This window comes from Vigna angularis, chromosome 1, assembly GCF_016808095.1.
Source record: "Vigna angularis cultivar LongXiaoDou No.4 chromosome 1, ASM1680809v1, whole genome shotgun sequence".
NCBI lineage: Eukaryota > Viridiplantae > Streptophyta > Magnoliopsida > Fabales > Fabaceae > Vigna > Vigna angularis.
The window spans coordinates 60813558-60833409 of NC_068970.1; the positions used below are offsets into that span (position 1 = coordinate 60813558).

Below are 19852 nucleotides of genomic sequence, written 5' to 3' on the forward strand. Positions count from 1 at the left end.
TTAATATAAGGTGGATAGTTTTTTTCTTTTTAATTTTGAAAATCCAAAATTAATTTAAGATTTAAGTTATATATTCTTAAGTTAGATTACATCCATATAAAATAGGATAGGAAGAGTCTAAAACAGGATAGAATCATACAAGACTATGGACTAAAAGTTGTTAGTATATTACTGTGAGACGGTTTGTTGAATCCCATAAATTGGGTTCACATACATGTTATATGTTTTTAGATTCAAAGTCAAATAGTTGTATAATGAATTTGTTTGTAGTTTGGTTGTAAATTGTAGGTTGTAACTTCCAGATGTATTAGAACATGGTAATAAGACATTAGATAAAAAAACAAGTATAAATGGTCACTTTTAGTATATATTTTTGAGTTGGAAAACAAGTATGAATAATATTATTGTCAACATTCGATCAAAAGTGATTCAACATTTTAAATATTAAACTCGTTTTTTCATGTCTTCTTCTTTAGAATCTAAACACATTATCTTTTTCACTTCTTTATTTGTTATATGGAAATGTAATGTTTGTAATGAATAAACTTATTATTATTATTAAGTGAGAGAAGCTTATACTTTTTTTTCTTTTATGTTGTGTATATAGATTGATGTAACTTAAATTATCTTATTAATTTTATTTGCTTTTTATTGATAAAAAAACGTAAGGTTGGACTAGTCAAATTCGTGACAAGTAAATTCACATTTTACCTGAGTCAAGTTAGACTACAACAAGCATAGGTTAAAATAAGACAAGCCAAGCAAAAACTAGGTTGAGTTAAGCTAAACTCATGACAAGTCAAGTCAAGCTTAGATGAGCCAAATTCAAGCTGGGCTAAGATAAGCCAAGGTTAGTATAGTTGGGTTGGATCTAAGTCAAGTTAGGTTGAGTCAAGATCAAGTTAAGCTGATCAATTTTGGCTTAACTCATGTTAGGTTGAGTAAAGCTTATATTAAATTGAACCAAGTCAAGTTAGAGTCATATTGGGTTGAGTCAGTTGTGTCTCGAATCGAACATCTGGTTTAGATCTAAGTTGGATAAAGACAAGTCAATTGGGAATAGATCAAGCCAAGTCAAGTTGAGTCAATTTTGGAAGTTAGGTTTATATCAAGCTAAGTTAGGTTATACCTCTGAATTCAAGTTAAGTCAAGTGACACCTATGTTAAGTTTATTCTAATCAAGTCCATGTCAAATTAACCGAGGACAAACTCAAGTTAAGTTTGATTTATGTTAGGATAAGTCAAATTGATCTAGTTGTAAGTAAATCAAGTTAAACTAAACTTAGATCAGATTAGGAAAGGTTATTCATAGACGAAGTTGATTTGATTAAGTGTAATTTATGTTAAGTGAATTTAAACTCATGTTAAGTTAGATAAGACTTAACACAAATACAAAGTTGAATTTAGATATTATTAATGAAATTTAAATTTTTAATCTAATTTATTTTATTTAATATAAAATGAATGTGAAATATGTACATTATAATCACCCCTATTCTCAATTAAGTTTATTGTACATAATAAATACAATTTATTTTCTAAAGTATTATCAAAACCAGTCTTTCTTATAAACACATGACTTTATATAAGAAATTTTATGGATGGAAATACAAGTTTAAAAAAGAGAAAGATTGAACTTATCTACAAATAAATGGACAAACATGCCAGGTGGTTCGCACAGCATGCAAGTTAATATTTAAAAAAAAATTAAACAAACATGAAAAATTAACTAAACCTAAAAAATATTTAAAAGAAAAAGGACAATAATAATTAAAGGGCCAAATTCTCTTAAGTTTCAGCTAAAATAAGCAATTAAGTTGTTGTTTTTTTCTTCAACTATGTTGACATGTAAAATTGTAAGTTAAACTGGTTTAACTATCAAACTAAATAGAATAATATGTAAAACCCATTTTAACACGAGCTAATTCTCATCGTATTTAGACACTCACAAAAATTACAGAATAAACATATCAGTTCATGAAACTGGATCATACACTTTTGAACGTAATAATATAAAAACATATATTATTGCCTATCTAATTATATGAATAGTGTATATATATTTTTTCATCAATAATTAATTAAATTAAAATAAAGATTAAAATTGTATTATAAGAAAGCGAATAAAATAAATTCGACAGTTGACTTAAAGATAGACACAAAAGAAGGCTTAATAAAAAGTCATATGTTTTTCCCAATAAAACGAAAGTAAAGTTAGGAATAAGATCACTATACGTTTACCACATGTCAGAAACGACAACTTGCGCGGACCACTTTATCTTTCTTCCAATATTTTTTAGAAATTAAATAAGAATACAGAGAAACAGATTTGAGTGTAAAATGAACTAGTTTTCAATTTAATTTTTTAAATTATTTTTCTAATATCTAAAGTTAGTATTTTGTAATCATATGAAACATAAAAGTTTTAATTTTAGTGTATGCAAAATATACTATTTTAGTTTTAACTAATTTTATATTTTAAATTATATTTATTTTGTTAATTTCAATATAGATAAAGGACTTTTATTTTATTTTATCTTTTTAAATTACAACTGTCTAGTGTCACGTTTTGAATTATTAGTTTAATTTTTTTTTCAACATGCTAACAAGTATGATATGAAACTAAAAATAAATTATACTAATTTTAAACTTTAAAAGGAAAAAAAATATGCTTTTTTACATAAACAAAATTTCAACTCATTTTATATATGTAATAAAACATATCGTCATTGTTACTTAGTTATAGATTATTATATTACTATAAAAATTAAAATATTGTATCAATTATTTTATATACTAAGAAAAAGTGATAAAATAGGTAAGTTTTTTCGTTTTTGCCCATTAAAATAAGGTGCATTGGATAAATCCGTTATAAGAAAACAAGTTAAAAATTTTAATCCGTTTACTAAAGAATAGGTCGATGGATTGGTTCACCAACCCTTTTTTTAATTTAAATTTTTAAAATTTTTCGTCATTATATATGTATTAAAAGTATAATATAAATATTTTTTAATTTGTAATTGAATAAATTAAAATTATTATTATTTTTGTATATTAAATTATTATATTATGATTAATAGTTAAAATTTATTTTGTAAATGTTAATAATTTAAGTTATGATATTATTGTGTACTTACATTCTTAAATTCTCATGTTAGAATTAGTGGAAAGATGATACGATCTATAACTCTTTTGATCAAATGATGTAAAATGTGATTATATCCCCTAAATATTACAAAAAATAAACTTTCTTAACAGAAAATATTATGAAAAATATTATAATCCGAAAGCTTTTACTTTTTATTTTGGGTTGATTATTCTTAGGTTGCGGCGTAAGAAGTTGTTCTCCCAGTTCTCACCCACCAACCAGCCTTGACTTTCCTCTTACCAGTTTTCTACATTGTAAACTGCTACGAGCGATTTCACACCAGTAGAACAATTCACTGCTATAATATATATTGTATTCCCAATATAAAAGCACAGTGTTAATTATTAACAGCTTAATTTCCTTTCACCAAATACCATATTAATAAAATATTCAAAGCCTTTGACGGTAGACAATGATAGCCAACCCATGTTATACAAAATCCTAAACTAAACTAGATTGCTTATCAAACATTTGACTCTTTCCACGCAGATAGGTCTTATATGTTAATTGTTTTTACATAGCACTTGCAATTAATTAGTCCAAACAAGAGGGTATCTTTCCCTTTCCGCCACAACATCCTATACTTAGTCTAAAAAAAAGGATCAAAATCCACAGCATGCGCAAACTGACAAGAATTACAAAGACTAGGACCGACAGCCATTGAAGGAACCAACTTCTCTATATATAAGAAAACCAACCTTAACTTCCACAAACACAAGCTCATCATCATTCTCTTGCCACCCCAGTATTCCATCTCTCGCTTATATATATAATTTCTGCATAAAGTTGAACACATTTCTTGTGTATATATATAGAAGTAGTTTAAGAGTAAGAAAATGGAGTTTGTGAAGAAGTGGAAGAGAGTACTGGGAAGAAGCAAGAGATTGTATCCGGAGAACAGCGTAAGTGGAAGCTATGGCAGATTGAGAAACAAAGAAAGACAACATAGGAAGAAGGCTTGTGTGGCTCCACAAGGTTGTCTTTGTGTCTACGTTGGACCCGAGAGAGAGAGATTCGTTATCAAGATCGAGATAGCGAACCACCCTTTGTTCAAAGAGCTTCTGGATGGTGCTGAGAGAGAATATGGGTATAGAAACGATGGTCCCTTGTGTCTCCCTTGCCACGTTGACTTGTTCTGTGAAGCACTGACGGAGATGGAAATCGGCACCGCGGAAGAAGGTGTTATGGGTTCTCGTAGTTACAGGCACAATTCATGTTCAGTTTCTGATACCAGATGTAGATATTCGAGAGGGTCTTTCTCTGATTGTTATTATGAAAACCTTGTGAATTGAGATTATTGAAACAGATTCGACGATATGAAAAAGGAACATATGGTAGATTAGAACATGCTTGTTTTAGTTTAAATTTTTTGGTGAGTTCATCAGTTTTGATGTTTGTTAGCAGTTCTTGGCAAAGGATCTAGGGTTGGATTGTTCCAAATATAAAATTGATTCCAGAAAGAAAATAAATTAATTTTGAACTGACTCAGGTTTTATTTTATTAACAGAACATTCCAACTCTCGATTCTAGTTAAATATTTGGAATTAAATAAATTATTTTAAATTAAATCAGACCAAATACACGGGAACGAGATAGTCAACTGCGAAGACTATCCAGTATGACCCCTCATTTTTTAATTGATTTTTCTTCATGTTTTGGGTTTGGTAAAGTACCAGTGTTCCTCCGAGGTTTTTCTTCTATTTCCTTCTTTTCATTCTAATAATTTAATGTATAAAAATATCCTCTCTTTTTATATTCTTACTTCTTACCCGTGCGTTTTGATGAAAAAAATTAGAAAATAATTGTTTTAAAATAATATATGATTAGACAATTTTAAATTATATTTATAAAGTAGGAATTTGAAGTTCTTAGTACTTGTTTTCTTATTTCTTATTTTTTTCGTACTCTTTCCTCACATTCTTATTATATATATATATATATATATATATATATATATATATATATATTTTCCTCTTATTAAGATTAAAGTTGAGTTTTATTTACTTTATATTATCTTTCAGACTCCATTAAAACACATCTAAAACTCTAAGTAGTGGGATCCATGTGTCAAGAAGTGAGTGAGTGTCTCAGTTAGTGGAGAACATGTGGTTGCAGGAGAATGGCCGTTCATTTTGGGCGATGACAGTATTTAAGGCCGAATTTCAAATGTCGTGTCACTTCTCTGCATGCCTTTCTTCTTCCTCACCCTGCTGAAACCATTTTCTCCTTCTTCTCTCTAAAATCTCCTCCTTCTTTCTAAGAAATCTTAATCATTTCTTCTTCCGATCACCTCTCAGGCACCGCTGGAACACTTCCGACGTCAAGAGCTTCCATTTAAACTGAGCCGGTGAGTTTCTTTCTCTCTAGTACGTTCGTTTAAGTCTTGCATACAACCCTCTATTTCTGGTCGCCTGAGTAGATAGTATAATTCTGAGTGTTTCTGGTTTTTCTGTTTGGTTCAGTGCTCCTAAAACGGGAGTATCGAACGTTAGTTCTTTGGTAGAGGGAAGATCTATTCTACTTCGTTGAGCGTTCGGTTACGTATAAAGGTAAGGGAAGCTTATATAATTTGATTAATATTCTTGTTTGAACGTTGGTATGTTTGCATGATATGTTGTTTGGATTATTGGATGAATATGAAATATGTACGTACCGCTTGTTTGGATGTTTGTATGGATGACTGATATATGTTATGAATTGAGTTGAGATAGGACTTGATATTCAAATTGGGGTATTCTGAGTAAAGGTGGTAGTATGGTCGAGAGTGGTTAACGAGCGTTCGGTTCTTCTTAGGAGTACATGGTGTTACCTGAGTCTCATGTCTTGGGGATAAAATCTAAGAGTTTTCCTGTAATACTATATAGGATTTGTTAAACTTTGACCGAGAGTTCGTATTAACCATTCTGGTTCCCCTTTGAGCGTCCGTCTATATTAAGTTCTTCTTTAGACTTCCTAAACATCTTAGTAAATGTGTTATATATATTACTTACGGTCGTAGACGTTATCGTTCTTTTTCATTCAGAATAAGTGATGGCTCAATTGTGTGTGTGTGTGTGTATATATATATATATATTCCTTCGTTTTTGTAAGTTTATTAGTGATCGGTCTTGGACCAAGTGTTCAGTCTCAATAGCGCTCGTTCCTGATAATCACTTGGTCTTGGACCAGCGCTCGTTCAATAGTATTCGGTTTCTACAGGGGCACGGTCTTAAACCAAGCGCTGTGTCTTGTTTTCTATAATATATATTATTACCGGGTTTAGAATAAGAGTCTTCATTCAAACTCTATAACGTTTGTTACTCATAGTTTCTCATCAGTATTAATATCGTGCATCAAACAGTGTTGGTCTTTAAAAGGTATTTGGCCTAGAGTCTTAGTACTCGGCCTAGGCTTCGTGACGTCCGTTTTGAACTCTTAGTGGTCTGTTTATTTAGGTTAATAAGTAACGCCCAGTCACATTAGTTTCTGAGAAGTGTTATTCCAGTCGAATTTACGAGGTAATGAGAGAGTGTGATCGTATTTCAGTCGAATGTGTTAATGATTGATTTTAATGGAGTTTGACATGTGATGTGAATGAAATAGCGTGATTATGAACGAGTATTCCAGGGAGGAATATCTCAGGAAGTGGTTATTGATTGGTAAAGTATGAATGTGGGCAAAGCTTAGCGGACGTTCATCTTGATATTCTATGATTACTCGTTCTTATTTTGAGAGGAGTAAGTCATGTGTGGGAATGGCAGGAGGTCCTAGTCCATAAGGTTAACTTGGACGGAACGGATCAACCTCGGGTGGCAGCTGTTGAGGGTATCCCAGCTACTACATCACCTGGGTGCACGAACGTCATAGCTACACAGGATTCATACAGTCTGGACAGTCAGAGTCATGAGCTCGTTATTTGCATGCATGGATGTATGAATTATGATGTGGTCGTTGTTGGTTTTGTTATGAATGTTGTATGTTGTGATTGAATAAATTAAATTACATAAGCTTACCCTGTTTATCATTTTGTCTGTGTTGTGCGTCCTGTCATTGTCCGGTTGCAATGATCATCCGTGTGGATGTGAGCAGAAGGAGAAGAGCTGCTGGAAGAAGTATTGGAAGATGTAACGGAAGTGAAGGCCGAACCCTGAAAGCGTTTGATCTGGTGTTGGCTTTCCTTTTTGTAAAGACCGTGCGATAATAGTGTATTTTGTAAAAACGTTCGGTCTAGTGGTAACTAGCATTAGTTTTTTATTCCCTGCTATTATGTAAGGCCGTTCGGCCATAATCGTATATCGTTATGTAGAAAACTGATATGTATTATTATTAAGATGTGATGACTCTCGTATATGGTTTTATACTATATTTTTTGGATGTTACATGTAATAATGTAGTTAATATTATATCTAGATTAATCAAATCATTTCATCAATTGTTGAAAATTATTCTAACAATAGTTAAAGTAAATTTCAACATTAGTTTAAAATTTAAGTTTGAACCTAACTTAATTCTAAAAGAATAATTTAAACAATAAAATACTCAAATTATGTTATTTTTGTAGAAATTTTATATATTAATTTAATCATGACACTTCAGACTTGTTTATATAGTACAAAGAAAAAAAAATTAAGAGACTAAAATAATTTATTTTCTTACATAAAAGAAATTGAGCTTAAGTCGATACATAAAATAATGAGACTTTGATAACCAAGTTTATGTAAACAAGTGTAAGCAGTTATTACTCAGGAACAACATACTAAAAGCAAACACCCTAAAAAAAAGAACAAGATACGTAATTGAATTTCCCTTTTATGATTAATATTGAATTTAATACTCTGTACACACAAAGCACGTAATAAAATAAAATATTACAGTACAAAATAATTATATTTAAACTAGTAAAATATAAAGTTGAATAAACGTTTAATTTTTTTAATAAAATAATGTTTTAAAGAAATTTGTAAGCCAAGTCAAATTTTATACAAAAAGAATTGTGTTTATTCTTAATGTTCACAATAAAATCAGAGTTTTCTATCAATGTAACTAGATTGATTAGTATAAGTAAAAATAATTTATTCTTAACCAACTAATATCAAATTCTAATGATATTGCTTTAGAAAGACAAAAAATACTAATCACACATAAAATATTTAACGATGTTAATGTTTAATTTCTACAATAAATAATCCGTAGCACTAAATAGCTGTTCATCAAGACAATTTTCCATAGATATAAGGCTCAAATGCTTATCAGCAATGAATTAGGAAAGTCTTCACAAATTCACAAGAGTCTCATGAAAGACTCATAATCTGGGTTCGAGCTATTAAAATATTGCACGGTGTTCTGATTCAAAAGGCAATATTGTTTACACCCACGTAAATAAAACCTATTCAGTATACAAAGTAAAATTGAGGTAACCTCAATAATAAACAGGACGGGGTTAAAGCTAGGAAATACCAACAAGTTGAGAATACCTATAATGGAAAAGGGTCCCACTCAACAAATATTCATCAATACCTATTATGGAAAGAGACGGCTGCCACCGTAACCATAACCATGGTAAGAGAATTTAGCTGCGGAATGAACCAGATACTTAAACTATGATACTACAACAATTCCTCGTCTTCACCGTCATCGTCTCCAACATTTGATGTTTCCTCCTTATCGTTATCTGACATGTTATTAATTACATCTGTAATTATATCCTTCACCTCTGCTTTTCTATGCATTAAATCCACGTCAAAATGAGTACCTGCCAACATTTCATTACAGAAGAGCCCAGTCCACAAAATCATTTCACACTTCTTAATTGGGGTTAGGGGAGAATTTAGAGAAACAGATCATACCAAGTTGTTTCAGGATATCGGATAAAGTTGCCTGCATCAAGAAATGTAAATAAATAAATATTAAAAAAATCATTATGCTAAAAAACACATGAAATGGCAGAAAAAAAAAACATTACTCACCGTATTGAAATCTACTTTCTTTAAAATATCAACTACCACTCGATGCATTTCATTCTTACTAGGTCCGTCTTCAGCTTTCTCGCTACGTTTACCTTTTCCTGCCAATGACATAAGAATCCAATGGTAAGAATGAAAAAATAAGACAGCACAGGTATACATCATGAAACTATCAGTCATATAAAATTGACATTTTATGTAATTTGTCCAAGCATAAAACAGTTATATTACAGGATAAAATTTTTCAGGGAAAACTCGAGCAAACGTGATCATAGGTTCCAAAAATACTTTCGAGCAACTAACAACTTATGGCAACTGGCATTAGATTTAGTACAGATGATGTTATCAACTACAATGAGAAAGATCCAACCTCCATCCTTAACTGAAGCCTTTGAAGACTTGTCTGTTCGTTTTTTGTCTGCAACCTTCCTTTTCGAATTCTGGTTTTCCCTTACTGTTTTCTGTTTATTGGAAGTAGACTGCTTGGACTTCGAAGTATTGACATTACGAGCTATTTTTGAAGTAGATCTTTTTGGAGTTTTTTCATTGCTCTTGGTTGTCTCTACTGTAGTAGTCTTCTTTGCTGGTTCGTCTTGGTCTTCATTCAGAGTCTTCGTCGAAGACCCAGTGTGAGCCTTTTCTTTATCTTCCTCTTTCTCTGACATGTTTTCGTCATCATGATCACTTTCACTTTTTGGAACATCATCTTCCTCAGAATCAACTTCTGCCTCGGAAGGTTCAGATACATCACTCTCCTCGACATCAGAAGACTGCTTTTGCTTTTTCCGAGCTATTGAGGTTTTCTTTTGCTTCTAAAACCAGATTAAATATAAAGAAATAAAACAGAAGATAAAACATTGTTAAGCATGTTATAACTAATGCAGCAAGCCAGAATGAATTTCAAGTAACAGTATAACAACACACCTTGGCAGGTGTTTCAGATTTGTTTGGGGTTGGCTTTCTGCCTCGCTTTTTACCTTTCTGAAACATAAAACCAAGCTTGAAAAAACTCACGGCAATATAAAAAAGGTCGAACATATAACACCATATTTTTACAACGAATTAAGACTCAGTTACAATAATACAGGGCAGACATCATTACCTAGCTATTTTGATTGATTTAACTGTTGAAATTAAATTATGGTTTCAGAGATCCCAAGTTGAATATGGCGAAATTCAGACAAAATCAGTTTCCAATCACATGGTTGAATTTCTCAGGTCTGGCACTTGGTTCTTCAATTTGCTAATTTCAGGATACTAGGTTGGAATAAACAATTTAAAATAACACGAATATACTAGTAACAGAGGATAAAGTCAATCACGACTTACAAGAACCTTAATTAATTATTATCCTTATACAATAATGTTGAACAAAATTACCATTTTTTTGTCGGCTAGAAGAACATCAGTTGTAGCATGCGGGGACACCAAAAATTCAAACAACTTCGCAGACAGTTCCTCCTGAAATGCCACATTGATCATAACTTGTTTATAAAGAGCAATTGTTACAATACAAGGATGGAAAAATGTTAGATAAACTTTTACTTTCTTCATAGTGGTCTTATTTATCGGAATATTAAGCACATTACAGAAGTCCACCAACTTTTCTTTCGCACATTTCTCAATCTTCTCCTTTGTCTTTGCTTTCAGTTTTTCCTGCCAAAAAAAATTACGTAACCACAGTTTAAGCAGGTTAATAGCAGACTCCGGCATTCAAAATTTGAAGGCAAAATGCACAATTAACCAAAATACATTAACTAACAAAATTTTCAATACAACAACAAATTCGATTAAGATTTATCTGCACAATCAGAAATAAAACACAAGTACAGTATATGATGCAACCATACCTCATTGTCAGTCCACACATAGCCAGAAAACAGTCCTATATTTCTCTTTACTGCGATTGCCTAAACAAAACAAAAAATGTAACTAGTATTCAATGAACAGCCAGTATCCAGTCTTATACTGCCCGTCTCTTAACATAAAAACATAGGCACGAAAAAAAAAAAGTCAAATAAATAATGGCAAAACATCTGAAGAACTGAGTTACACCTTTCCCCTTTGCCCAAAGAGTATTTTATGAAGCGCATGCAGGTTCTCGTCAGCTTTTCTCTTTGATAACTTGAAAGCCACTGAAAAGTATAGATGTAAATAACATAAACACGCGGCTTAGAGAAACATGGCATAAAGAATATAAAGCATACTACCAATTTGGAAATCCGTAAAACATCACCACCGAGATAGTGAATGCATAGCAGAATTGAAATATGCAATTCCTCAGTTCACCGTTCACACGTCAAAATGCGTACTTTAAAGAAGAAGAAAAGCCAGCACGGATATTCAATTTTGCATTGCATGAAACAGCGGAAGCACATCTCATTGAAAATTAACAACGTAATCTCAGGGAAAGTTGAAACACATACTTTTCCATAGGAGTGTCTTCATTAAAATTTAGCAATTTGAGGTGATATCCATTGAGCAGATTGTGTTAAATGAACACTATAATATTTGCTATCTTGAGTTTAATTTTTCATTTACCCCCAACCTGAATATTCCTGGTTTAAACTTACACTTCACAAACTTTAGCAGAGTTCAGAAAAACATGAATTTAACTTCCAAAACTGTATATCCAATTGCCCAGAGCAAACATTAAAACGAATTCATGCATGGAAGGCATTTTGGGCTCTTAGCAGTAGCTTTGCTTAGGCCCCAGGGGAATTCCAAACAAACTAGTTTACGAAAGGAAGTAGTTTGTGGAGATCTTGGAAGATCATAGAGGTCAGACGATGAGTGTTGAACAAATGTCAATGAAATCCTGCACATTTAAAATCCTATGGTAACCAATATTAATTATTGACATGGAGATGGCCACACGTGAAGCCATTGCAGTAAAGGGAGGTAAAGAAACAAGACAAGCCAAAAGCCTAATGCAAACAAAGATGGTATACGCAAGCACAAAGTCATTTCTTGAATCCTAAAACTGAAGAAATACGTGTTTATTTTGATGAGACACGTAACTACTTTGAAGATATTAATATTAACCTAATGGAGAGAACGCACAAGTGACAAAAAATAACGGAATCTAATCTAGTCATCGTTCCATGGATGTGACCTTGGGGTTTTGGTATCAAAATTTCAGGTCATTTTGCTATGATATTTACATTTCTCCCACCTCGGTTGTTGCCATGAAGTTTCTGTCTTCGGTGATTGATACCAAGTTATAGTCACAATATGATGAATATAGACCTTAAACATGTCACCATGAATGACATGCTTAAGTTGGTCATTTAAGTTAAAAATTGGAAGAAAAAAGTCAAGATTTTTGCTATGTAATATTATTCATAATATTAACCCCTTTCTTGTCTCCCGTCCCTTGAGACATTAAAACTTTACATCTCTCATGGATCACTTTCTCTTCAACCAGAAAATCTCCGTGTGACCAATTAAACACGCAGGTCCTAAAAACACAAACCTAGTCCAAAAGACCCTGTAGACAACATTTACAAATTACTCCATCCACTAACTCAGGGCAGTATACAATTGCCGAAATAAATTCGAAGAAAGAATAACACATCAACAAGAGCACGCGGTGTCTAACACTACGGACTCCATAAACTCACAAATCCATGTAACAACAAGAGGCCTTACCATTTGGAATGTCCTTGAGCTGCGTACCGTTGCCCTGAAACCCAAAGAGATTCATTCAGACGATCAAATCCAACAGTTGTTATATTAATTCGACACAACAGAGAAGTGCAATATGAACTCTAAAAAAACACCAAAAGTAAAACATACAAATTAACAGACCATATATTGCTGTATGTACCTTTTCAATTGACGAAGCTTTGAGAGAGGAAGACTTGTGAAACTTATCGGGCGAAGAAACAGTGTACCTATCCACCGTTTTCCTCTCCCTAGTTGGTCTCTTAGTAGTTGGCGTAGCGTAACCGCTTTCTTCTGGTGACTTGCTAGACTTCGCTTCGTCACGCTCATCAGTCTCTTCTTCTACCTCGTCCTTTTCTTTTACATCTCCGTTTTCGCTCACGTCGTTCTTCATCGGAGTGTCTTCTTGTTCGGTGTGATTTTCCTCAGCTTGGACTTCTTCTTCCGCTTGTGACCTCTCGTTTTCTAGGGTTTCAGAAGACATTGTTGAGAGAAGTTGAATTGCGAAGAGAGTGAAACTCTGAGCAGTGGAGAGGGAAGAGTGAGTTATGATTAGATCGGAAAGAATGGTAGGATTGTGATTGGAAGAGACAGATAGAGAGGGAAATGGTGAAATTAATTTGGAGGGAAACAAAACCGCGCTCTTTGGTTTTTCAAATTTTGTGCCAATTTTCTGAGCGGTGACACTCACCTTCTTTTCTTCACTATAAAAAAAAAACAAAATATCAATAAATTAACCCTAAAATAATTAGAGACTGCCCTTTGATTGAATTGTAAAGAGGGTAAAAATGGTTTCTGGAATGATTTAATTGATATAACTATTTTTAAAATAATAGAAAATTATATATTTATAAAAAGCCAAATTATCTTATTATAATAAATTGGTTTAAATTTTATTATCATTAATTAAGAATTTTAATTTTATTATTATTATTTAAGATAAAACATAACTTTTTTTCATTGTTTATTTCAGAAAAAAAATATAAAATAACTCTCCTTGCTTCACTCTAATTTCTTATTTGAATTTTATTTTTGTCAGTTTCCTGTTTTACATGTAATTCAAATAAAACAAAGGTAAATACAAAAAAAAAAAAAAGTGATGGGGATAATCCTGCTCAACTACAATTGTCTCTATACACACCACCCTTTCCTCTTCTAAAAATCTTCCTTTATCTTTTTTTTTTCAAGTTTACACTCCAATACAGTATAAACAATTTTTTTATTTCATTTTTGTATATAAAATTATAAAATATTCTTTTGACTTGTACTAATGTAAACAATATATAGTTTTCAAGAATAAAACTTAAAAGACAAATAAATTTTATAGTTTTAAATTTGTTTGTGAATTCAATTCAACCATTTTAAAAATGAATAAAATTGACTAAGTCACTTGTGTAGTTAACTGTAAAGGTATTTGTGGTGCATTTTTATTTGATTTTCAGTTCAAAAATATATTTAAAATTAATGTAAAAATTATATGTGGTTCAATTGAAATAGAATTTAAAATAAAATTAATTTGTGCAGTTTAATTTGGATCAATTTTGCAGTTTTATTGTATTTTTTAGTGAATATGTATTTGGTTTTGTTTTTCTTACATAAAGTTAAATGGTGAAAAATAAATTTATTGTATGCTCTAACATAATTAAATATTTTGTTTTTTAAATATATATATATATATATATAATATTAAATAAGTTGCTTACACATATTCTCTTTTCTTTCTATTAACAAATAAAATATAAATACCTGATGAGTATCTACAATTTTACAACAAATAACAAAAAGACGGTTGTAGTTATGCTATTTTTATAAATTTTGACGTGAATATTAAATTAATTATAAAATTTGTCTATTTTGTATATTTCTCCCTCACCATTAGTAATCTAATGTTCACATTACTGAAATAATTATTCTTCCACCTCATTCATAATGTTAAATTAGAACTATTGACTTACTCATCTCTCTTAATTCATAGACATAAATCAATTTGTCATTAGATTTTTCTGTTACATACATATATCTTGTATATAAATACAATAATGAGTAATGTAATCACGTTCATTTTCTACCTTTTTTATTTGTGTTAAATTTTGTAAAGAAAATTAATTCATTTATAGTTTTTATTTTGATTAATCCTTAAATTTATTTTATTTTTTCATTGTTTTGTATTTGAGTATGTTTGTTTTATCTTTGATATTTATTGAGTGTATTTGATAAATTAATAAAAAGTATTTTGATTTAACAAAAGATGGAATATAAGAAAGCATGAAAAAAATGGTAAAATTGGGAAGTTAACATGGATATCATTATTTGACGTTAAATTTATAGATAATCGTAAATGTTAAAGTAAAACTCTTCCTACAAAACATAACCACATACATGTTGATGTTTTGTTATATACTTCAAATAACATAATGATGTGAGATGTTCACATACATATGTAGATAATGTCATATTTAATATTTTTTTTATAAAAAAAGCTTAAACAAATAACTTTTTTTAATTAAATAACAAATGGGTTTATAATAATCTGAGTGGAAAACCATTGTTGGGCACCTAAGAGTGGAAACAAAGAGTAGGAAGAAAAGGAAACAAAATGGTATCCTTTGAAAAAAATAGGAGGTGTTAGGCCCAACTTTAGGAGCGAAAACGAAAAACCAGAGTTTTCAATCCCTCGCGCGCTGGAGAGTGGAGTAGAGAGACCCAATTCCCTCTTCATTCTAAGAGAGCCACTTCACATTTTCAAAAATTATTGCAGAAATGCCCGTACGCCGTCTCAGACTCGATTCCGACACCGACGAAGAAGAACAACACCCACTCCAACCCCAATCCCAACCACGGCCACAGCCACAGCCACATTTTCCGGAGGTTCCCGTTGAAATATCCGACGACGAATTCATCGACGTCGCTGAAAGCCTCTCTCCGCCTTCCCCTTCCTGTCCAGTCTCTGACTTCCTCCGCCGCCTCGGTCTGTCTCTCAAGAGAGGATGGCTCGCTTCCTGTCTCCGCCAACTCCAAGTCTCTGTTACGTCCTTCGAACACCTCGACGTTGCCGCGAAAGCCAAACGCTGTTTCGAGCAGTTCCTCTTCGCCGACATGAATTTATGTGGCGCCGGCGTGCTCCCTCCCGCCGTCGATTCCATGCACCTTCGCGTTCTCCCTGGTCCCTACGTTTTGCAGGTGGGCACTTTCTTCTTGCTGGTACAATGTTGAATTGTGTTAGATGGTTTGTTGATATGTATTTTCCGCTGATTTGATACGTAAGTGCTGTCAATTTTTATTTGTGGGATTTGGAGACCTGTGTATTTTCACCGCAATGTTCAATTCATGGTTGTAGGTTGATGAAATAATTAATATCACTTGTCCCCTACGAGGAAGATACGAACAAGCACCTCCTGGACCTAAGAGGTGCCTCAAGTTGTCAATGACTGATGGTGTTCAGAGAGTCTTTGGAATGGAGTATAGGCCTATCAAAGCGCTTGAAGTTTGTGCCCCTTCTGGTTTGAAGGTTTCTTTCTCTGTTGTGGCACCCCTTCCTTTAATTTGGATGGGATAAACCTTAAATATAGTTCTCTAGGCTGCGTGGTGCTATTTTCCGATTAGAATTGGCGTTTAACTTTGGTAATCTATGTGATCTATTAATGCATGCTTTTATGTAGCGGATTATCGGGATGAAACTCCTATTCGGTCTATTCTTAATTTTCTTGTTTTTGTGTGTGGTTGGTTCTCTTTGGGTTTTTCACTTCCATATGCAATCTCTTGGTTTATCATTTCCACACGTCTGACTAGCTTAAGTGTTTTGGTTAAGTTACTTGTCACTGATAGTGATGTAAAGGGGTTTATTTGATACTTGTAGGTTGCTATCTCTAATGTACATGTGCGTCGTGGACTTCTAATGTTGGTCCCTGAAGTCATTGAAGTTTTGGGGGGATTGGTTGAGGAGCTGGATGCTGCTCGAAAACGACTGGTTGAAGAAATAAACAAGCCACCTAGGGGGAAAAGGTACCAATTATTGCAATTTGTTTATTTGGACCAAACTGTGCAATTGAAAGTTGTATGATGTCTTAATGTGGAAGCTACATTGGTGAAAACTTTTTTGCTGCCTTATACTATTACCATATGCAATTTTGCTGCATATAGGTAAACCCTGATTTGGTGGTCTTCATTGTCCTCATGCAGAAACAAAAATGGAGAGCTCCCTCCTTTAGCTACCAGAGCAACACTTGCTGCATGGCCTCCAGGTGGGGTTGATAATCGTGCGTGCAATGGCTCCACACTGCACAGTACTGTTTCTTCCCAAGAAAACAACCAAGGTGCACTTTGTGTTACAAATAAAAGTGTTTATGTGTGTGGATGGTAGTTCACATCTATGATGTTGACAATTTCCCAACTTTGTCTCTTCACGAATGTTTTAACTACAGGTTCTGGCCGAAGCATACCCGGCACTGTTAACAGCTTAACAACTGAAGATACTTTGTCCATGGGTGCACACAGTGCTCCTGCTAATTCAATACACCGCATGTCATCACATTCCATGGGTGCACACAGTGATTTAACTACAGGTGCTGGCCGAAGCATACCTAGCACTGTTAACAGCTTAACAACTGAAGACACTTTGTCCATGGGTGCACACAGTCCTCCTGCTAATTCAATACACTGCATGTCATCACATTCCAACGCCATGAATGTGGATACGCCTAGGGATACCAATCCTGTATTCCATGCTACTCCTATGTCTAACCAGCTCTCTTCTGTAATCTCAAAGGCCAAGGAGATGCACATAGATGCTTCTAATGCAAGGGAATGTTCTATTGACAATCGGTCTTCTAACATGGATTCAAATGTTGCAGCTGCACATATTGACACAGTTAATATAACACCAGAAAATGCTGTAGGTATTGAGTGCTCTCCTGTTGTTTACAATGTTGAGACAGATTCAGATAGAACTCCTGTTGCTACAGATACTACTCTTCTGCATAGAACCTCATCCACTGCTTTAAACACTAGCGATGTCCAGATGGTTGATGCCCTTAACCATCCACTCATACTGTCTAGAGACCAAGAGGTTCCTTTCACATACATAGCTAGTTTGTCAGTCAAGTGGGCTAAAATGAAGGGGGAAGCTCCTTCCGTTCAGGGGAAAATCAAGGTAAGATGATAAACTATCTGGTGCATTTGGTTTTTGAGTATGAGTAGCTGGAACCTTGGAATGACGACTTACCAACATGTTTTACTACAGTATTAATTTCTGTGGTCCGAATCCTCTTGTTTGTTTTCTATCCTCTTTATATTATGTGTCATATATGTTTGAGTTTGAGATTTGAATATGAGCCATTTGTTGCTGTTCTGTGGTGAAATTGGCTCTTGGGTGGAATTTTCTTCGGAGCATGTCTTCATTCTTCCAACTGACGCTTAAGTAAGTTTTTGCAATCTTCATTCTTTCTAAGTGTAAGTGTATATTTTTTGTAGTGTTTTTTGACTGGTGTAAAAGGATTCCAGTTTAAGAAAAGGACAACATATGAACTTCAGGCGTATGTAGACGATGGTAGCCTTATTTCTGAAATCCTTGTCGATCATAATGTGAGTTTGCTCTAGATTTCAAGCTTTTATCCCATGGTCTTTATCTTTTAACTGTAAGAGTTGATCGCTGATATAAATAATTTAGGTTGTAGAGAAAGGAATTGGTTATTCTCCTGAGGAGGTAACTGCTGCTCTTTCTTCCCCTGACACAAAGATTGTCCACCAAATGAAGGATACAATGCGTAAATTTCAAGCCTTTTTAGCAAACTTTGAGGTAAATAAAAATTCTCTAGCTGTAGATACACGGGAATCTGACAGATTCTTGCAAGTTTTACGCAGTTAGCTGGATTGACTACAAATCAATAATCGTTTTTTATTCTGTTAATTATCATCTTCACGTTTTTTGTCTAGGGAATAATTCTTGTGGAGTTCAATAAAAAAAAAACCCTTCCACTTGCTCTAGAGATGAGTCAAGGTTGTCCTCAGTCTGATGCATGGTTACTTCTGAGAAGGCTGAAGTCTCTTCAACCTCCACTAGTTCAAAACCCTACGGATCCGATTGAATTATCCCCGTAATTATGTGAATGACTGGCATTTTGTAATTTGGCCTGGACAAAGTTGTGCTCCAAATGATTATATCACCAAGCAAATAAAATGTAAGCATTGCAGACCTTAATATCATGATGAATGTAGTACCATTCAGCACACTCCACCATAATACTCGAGTTCCGAGACCCTGCATAACTAAGATGAACATCGAAGAATGACGATGTGAGAGAGCATTTTTTGCTGAACCAACCTGTATTCTGGTATTCTGTGACTGGAAGGTTCAACTTTTATCCATGAATTTTAGATGTAAGAAATGCATGTAATATTAGCCAGGGGAAAAGTTGGTGTTCATTTTCGTCAAATCGGGGTAGGTGGACCTAACATGGCATTAGCACCCTCAATTGGAAAAAAGACGAGTGACACTTTGGGGGAAAGAAGAAAGAATCAAGATTATAATGTTATTAAAGGTTGCCTGGTATATAAACCACTGGTGAAGCACGGAGTGGCTTTGTATATTTTCATTGTTCTTGGTGTAAAGGTGTTCCCATTGGAGGTTTATTTGTCGGATGACATTGTCTATATCTACACCTAAGGATGTATTGCAATTCATGAATGGCCATGTGATTTGTTCTTGTAATTTGAAATGTAACTTCTGTAGTGGATTTTAGCTTTGCTACACGTAATCTTAAGTAGTTTTTGTAAAGTTTGCTCTGGCATTTTCATTATCAATGTACCTCCGATATTAAAGTGATTATAACAGTCATAAATGTATATGTTTGGGAACAACTCTGAAGTATTTTTCTGGTGAGTAGCTCTGAAGATTAATAAAAACTGTTTCACCTCTTCTTTATTGTATGAAATACTCATTGAATTTGGAAATAAGATTTTTATAATCAAAATAAAAACAGAAAAGATTTTCGTGATCTTAACCATTAACTGAGCGATAAGAGTGACAGTTGATTTCCTTTAAGAACAGTTAGAACCTGAGAGAACGTTGTCTACTATTTTCTTACCAATCTACGCATAT

The 19852-nt window shown here is 33.1% G+C and overlaps 3 protein-coding genes across 4 annotated transcripts; 2 read left to right on the forward strand and 1 right to left on the reverse strand.

Moving 5' to 3' along the window:
* The first annotated feature begins 3808 nt into the window (after positions 1 to 3808).
* LOC108325337 (auxin-responsive protein SAUR71) lies at positions 3809 to 4599 on the forward strand. Its single transcript, XM_017558399.2, has one exon. It carries the CDS (start codon positions 3985 to 3987, stop codon positions 4438 to 4440), a length of 456 nt encoding a protein of 151 aa, XP_017413888.1. The 5' UTR covers positions 3809 to 3984; the 3' UTR covers positions 4441 to 4599.
* Positions 4600 to 8362: 3763 nt separating this feature from the next.
* On the reverse strand, positions 8363 to 13423 carry LOC108324343 (DEK domain-containing chromatin-associated protein 1). Its single transcript, XM_017557283.2, has 11 exons — positions 12920 to 13423; positions 12742 to 12775; positions 11146 to 11225; positions 10941 to 11000; positions 10636 to 10746; positions 10471 to 10551; positions 10015 to 10071; positions 9461 to 9902; positions 9094 to 9191; positions 8974 to 9004; positions 8363 to 8879 (listed from the first exon to the last, which is right to left on the reverse strand). The coding sequence occupies exons 1-11, from the start codon at positions 13238 to 13240 to the stop codon at positions 8734 to 8736; spliced, it is 1461 nt and encodes a 486-aa protein (XP_017412772.1). The 5' UTR covers positions 13241 to 13423; the 3' UTR covers positions 8363 to 8733.
* Positions 13424 to 15312: 1889 nt separating this feature from the next.
* LOC108331265 (recQ-mediated genome instability protein 1) lies at positions 15313 to 19611 on the forward strand. Of its 2 annotated transcripts, XM_017565950.2 has the most exons (8): positions 15313 to 15936; positions 16094 to 16264; positions 16613 to 16758; positions 16936 to 17069; positions 17178 to 17905; positions 18226 to 18336; positions 18422 to 18550; positions 18688 to 19611. In XM_017565950.2, exons 1-8 carry the CDS (start codon positions 15517 to 15519, stop codon positions 18850 to 18852), a joined length of 2004 nt encoding a protein of 667 aa, XP_017421439.1. In that variant the 5' UTR covers positions 15313 to 15516; the 3' UTR covers positions 18853 to 19611. The 2 variants fall into 2 exon arrangements, 1 of the variants encoding a protein (XP_017421439.1); XR_008246435.1 differs by lacking the exon at positions 18688 to 19611 and having other exon boundaries at positions 17178 to 18172; positions 18256 to 18336; positions 18422 to 18481.
* Positions 19612 to 19852: the final 241 nt, after the last annotated feature.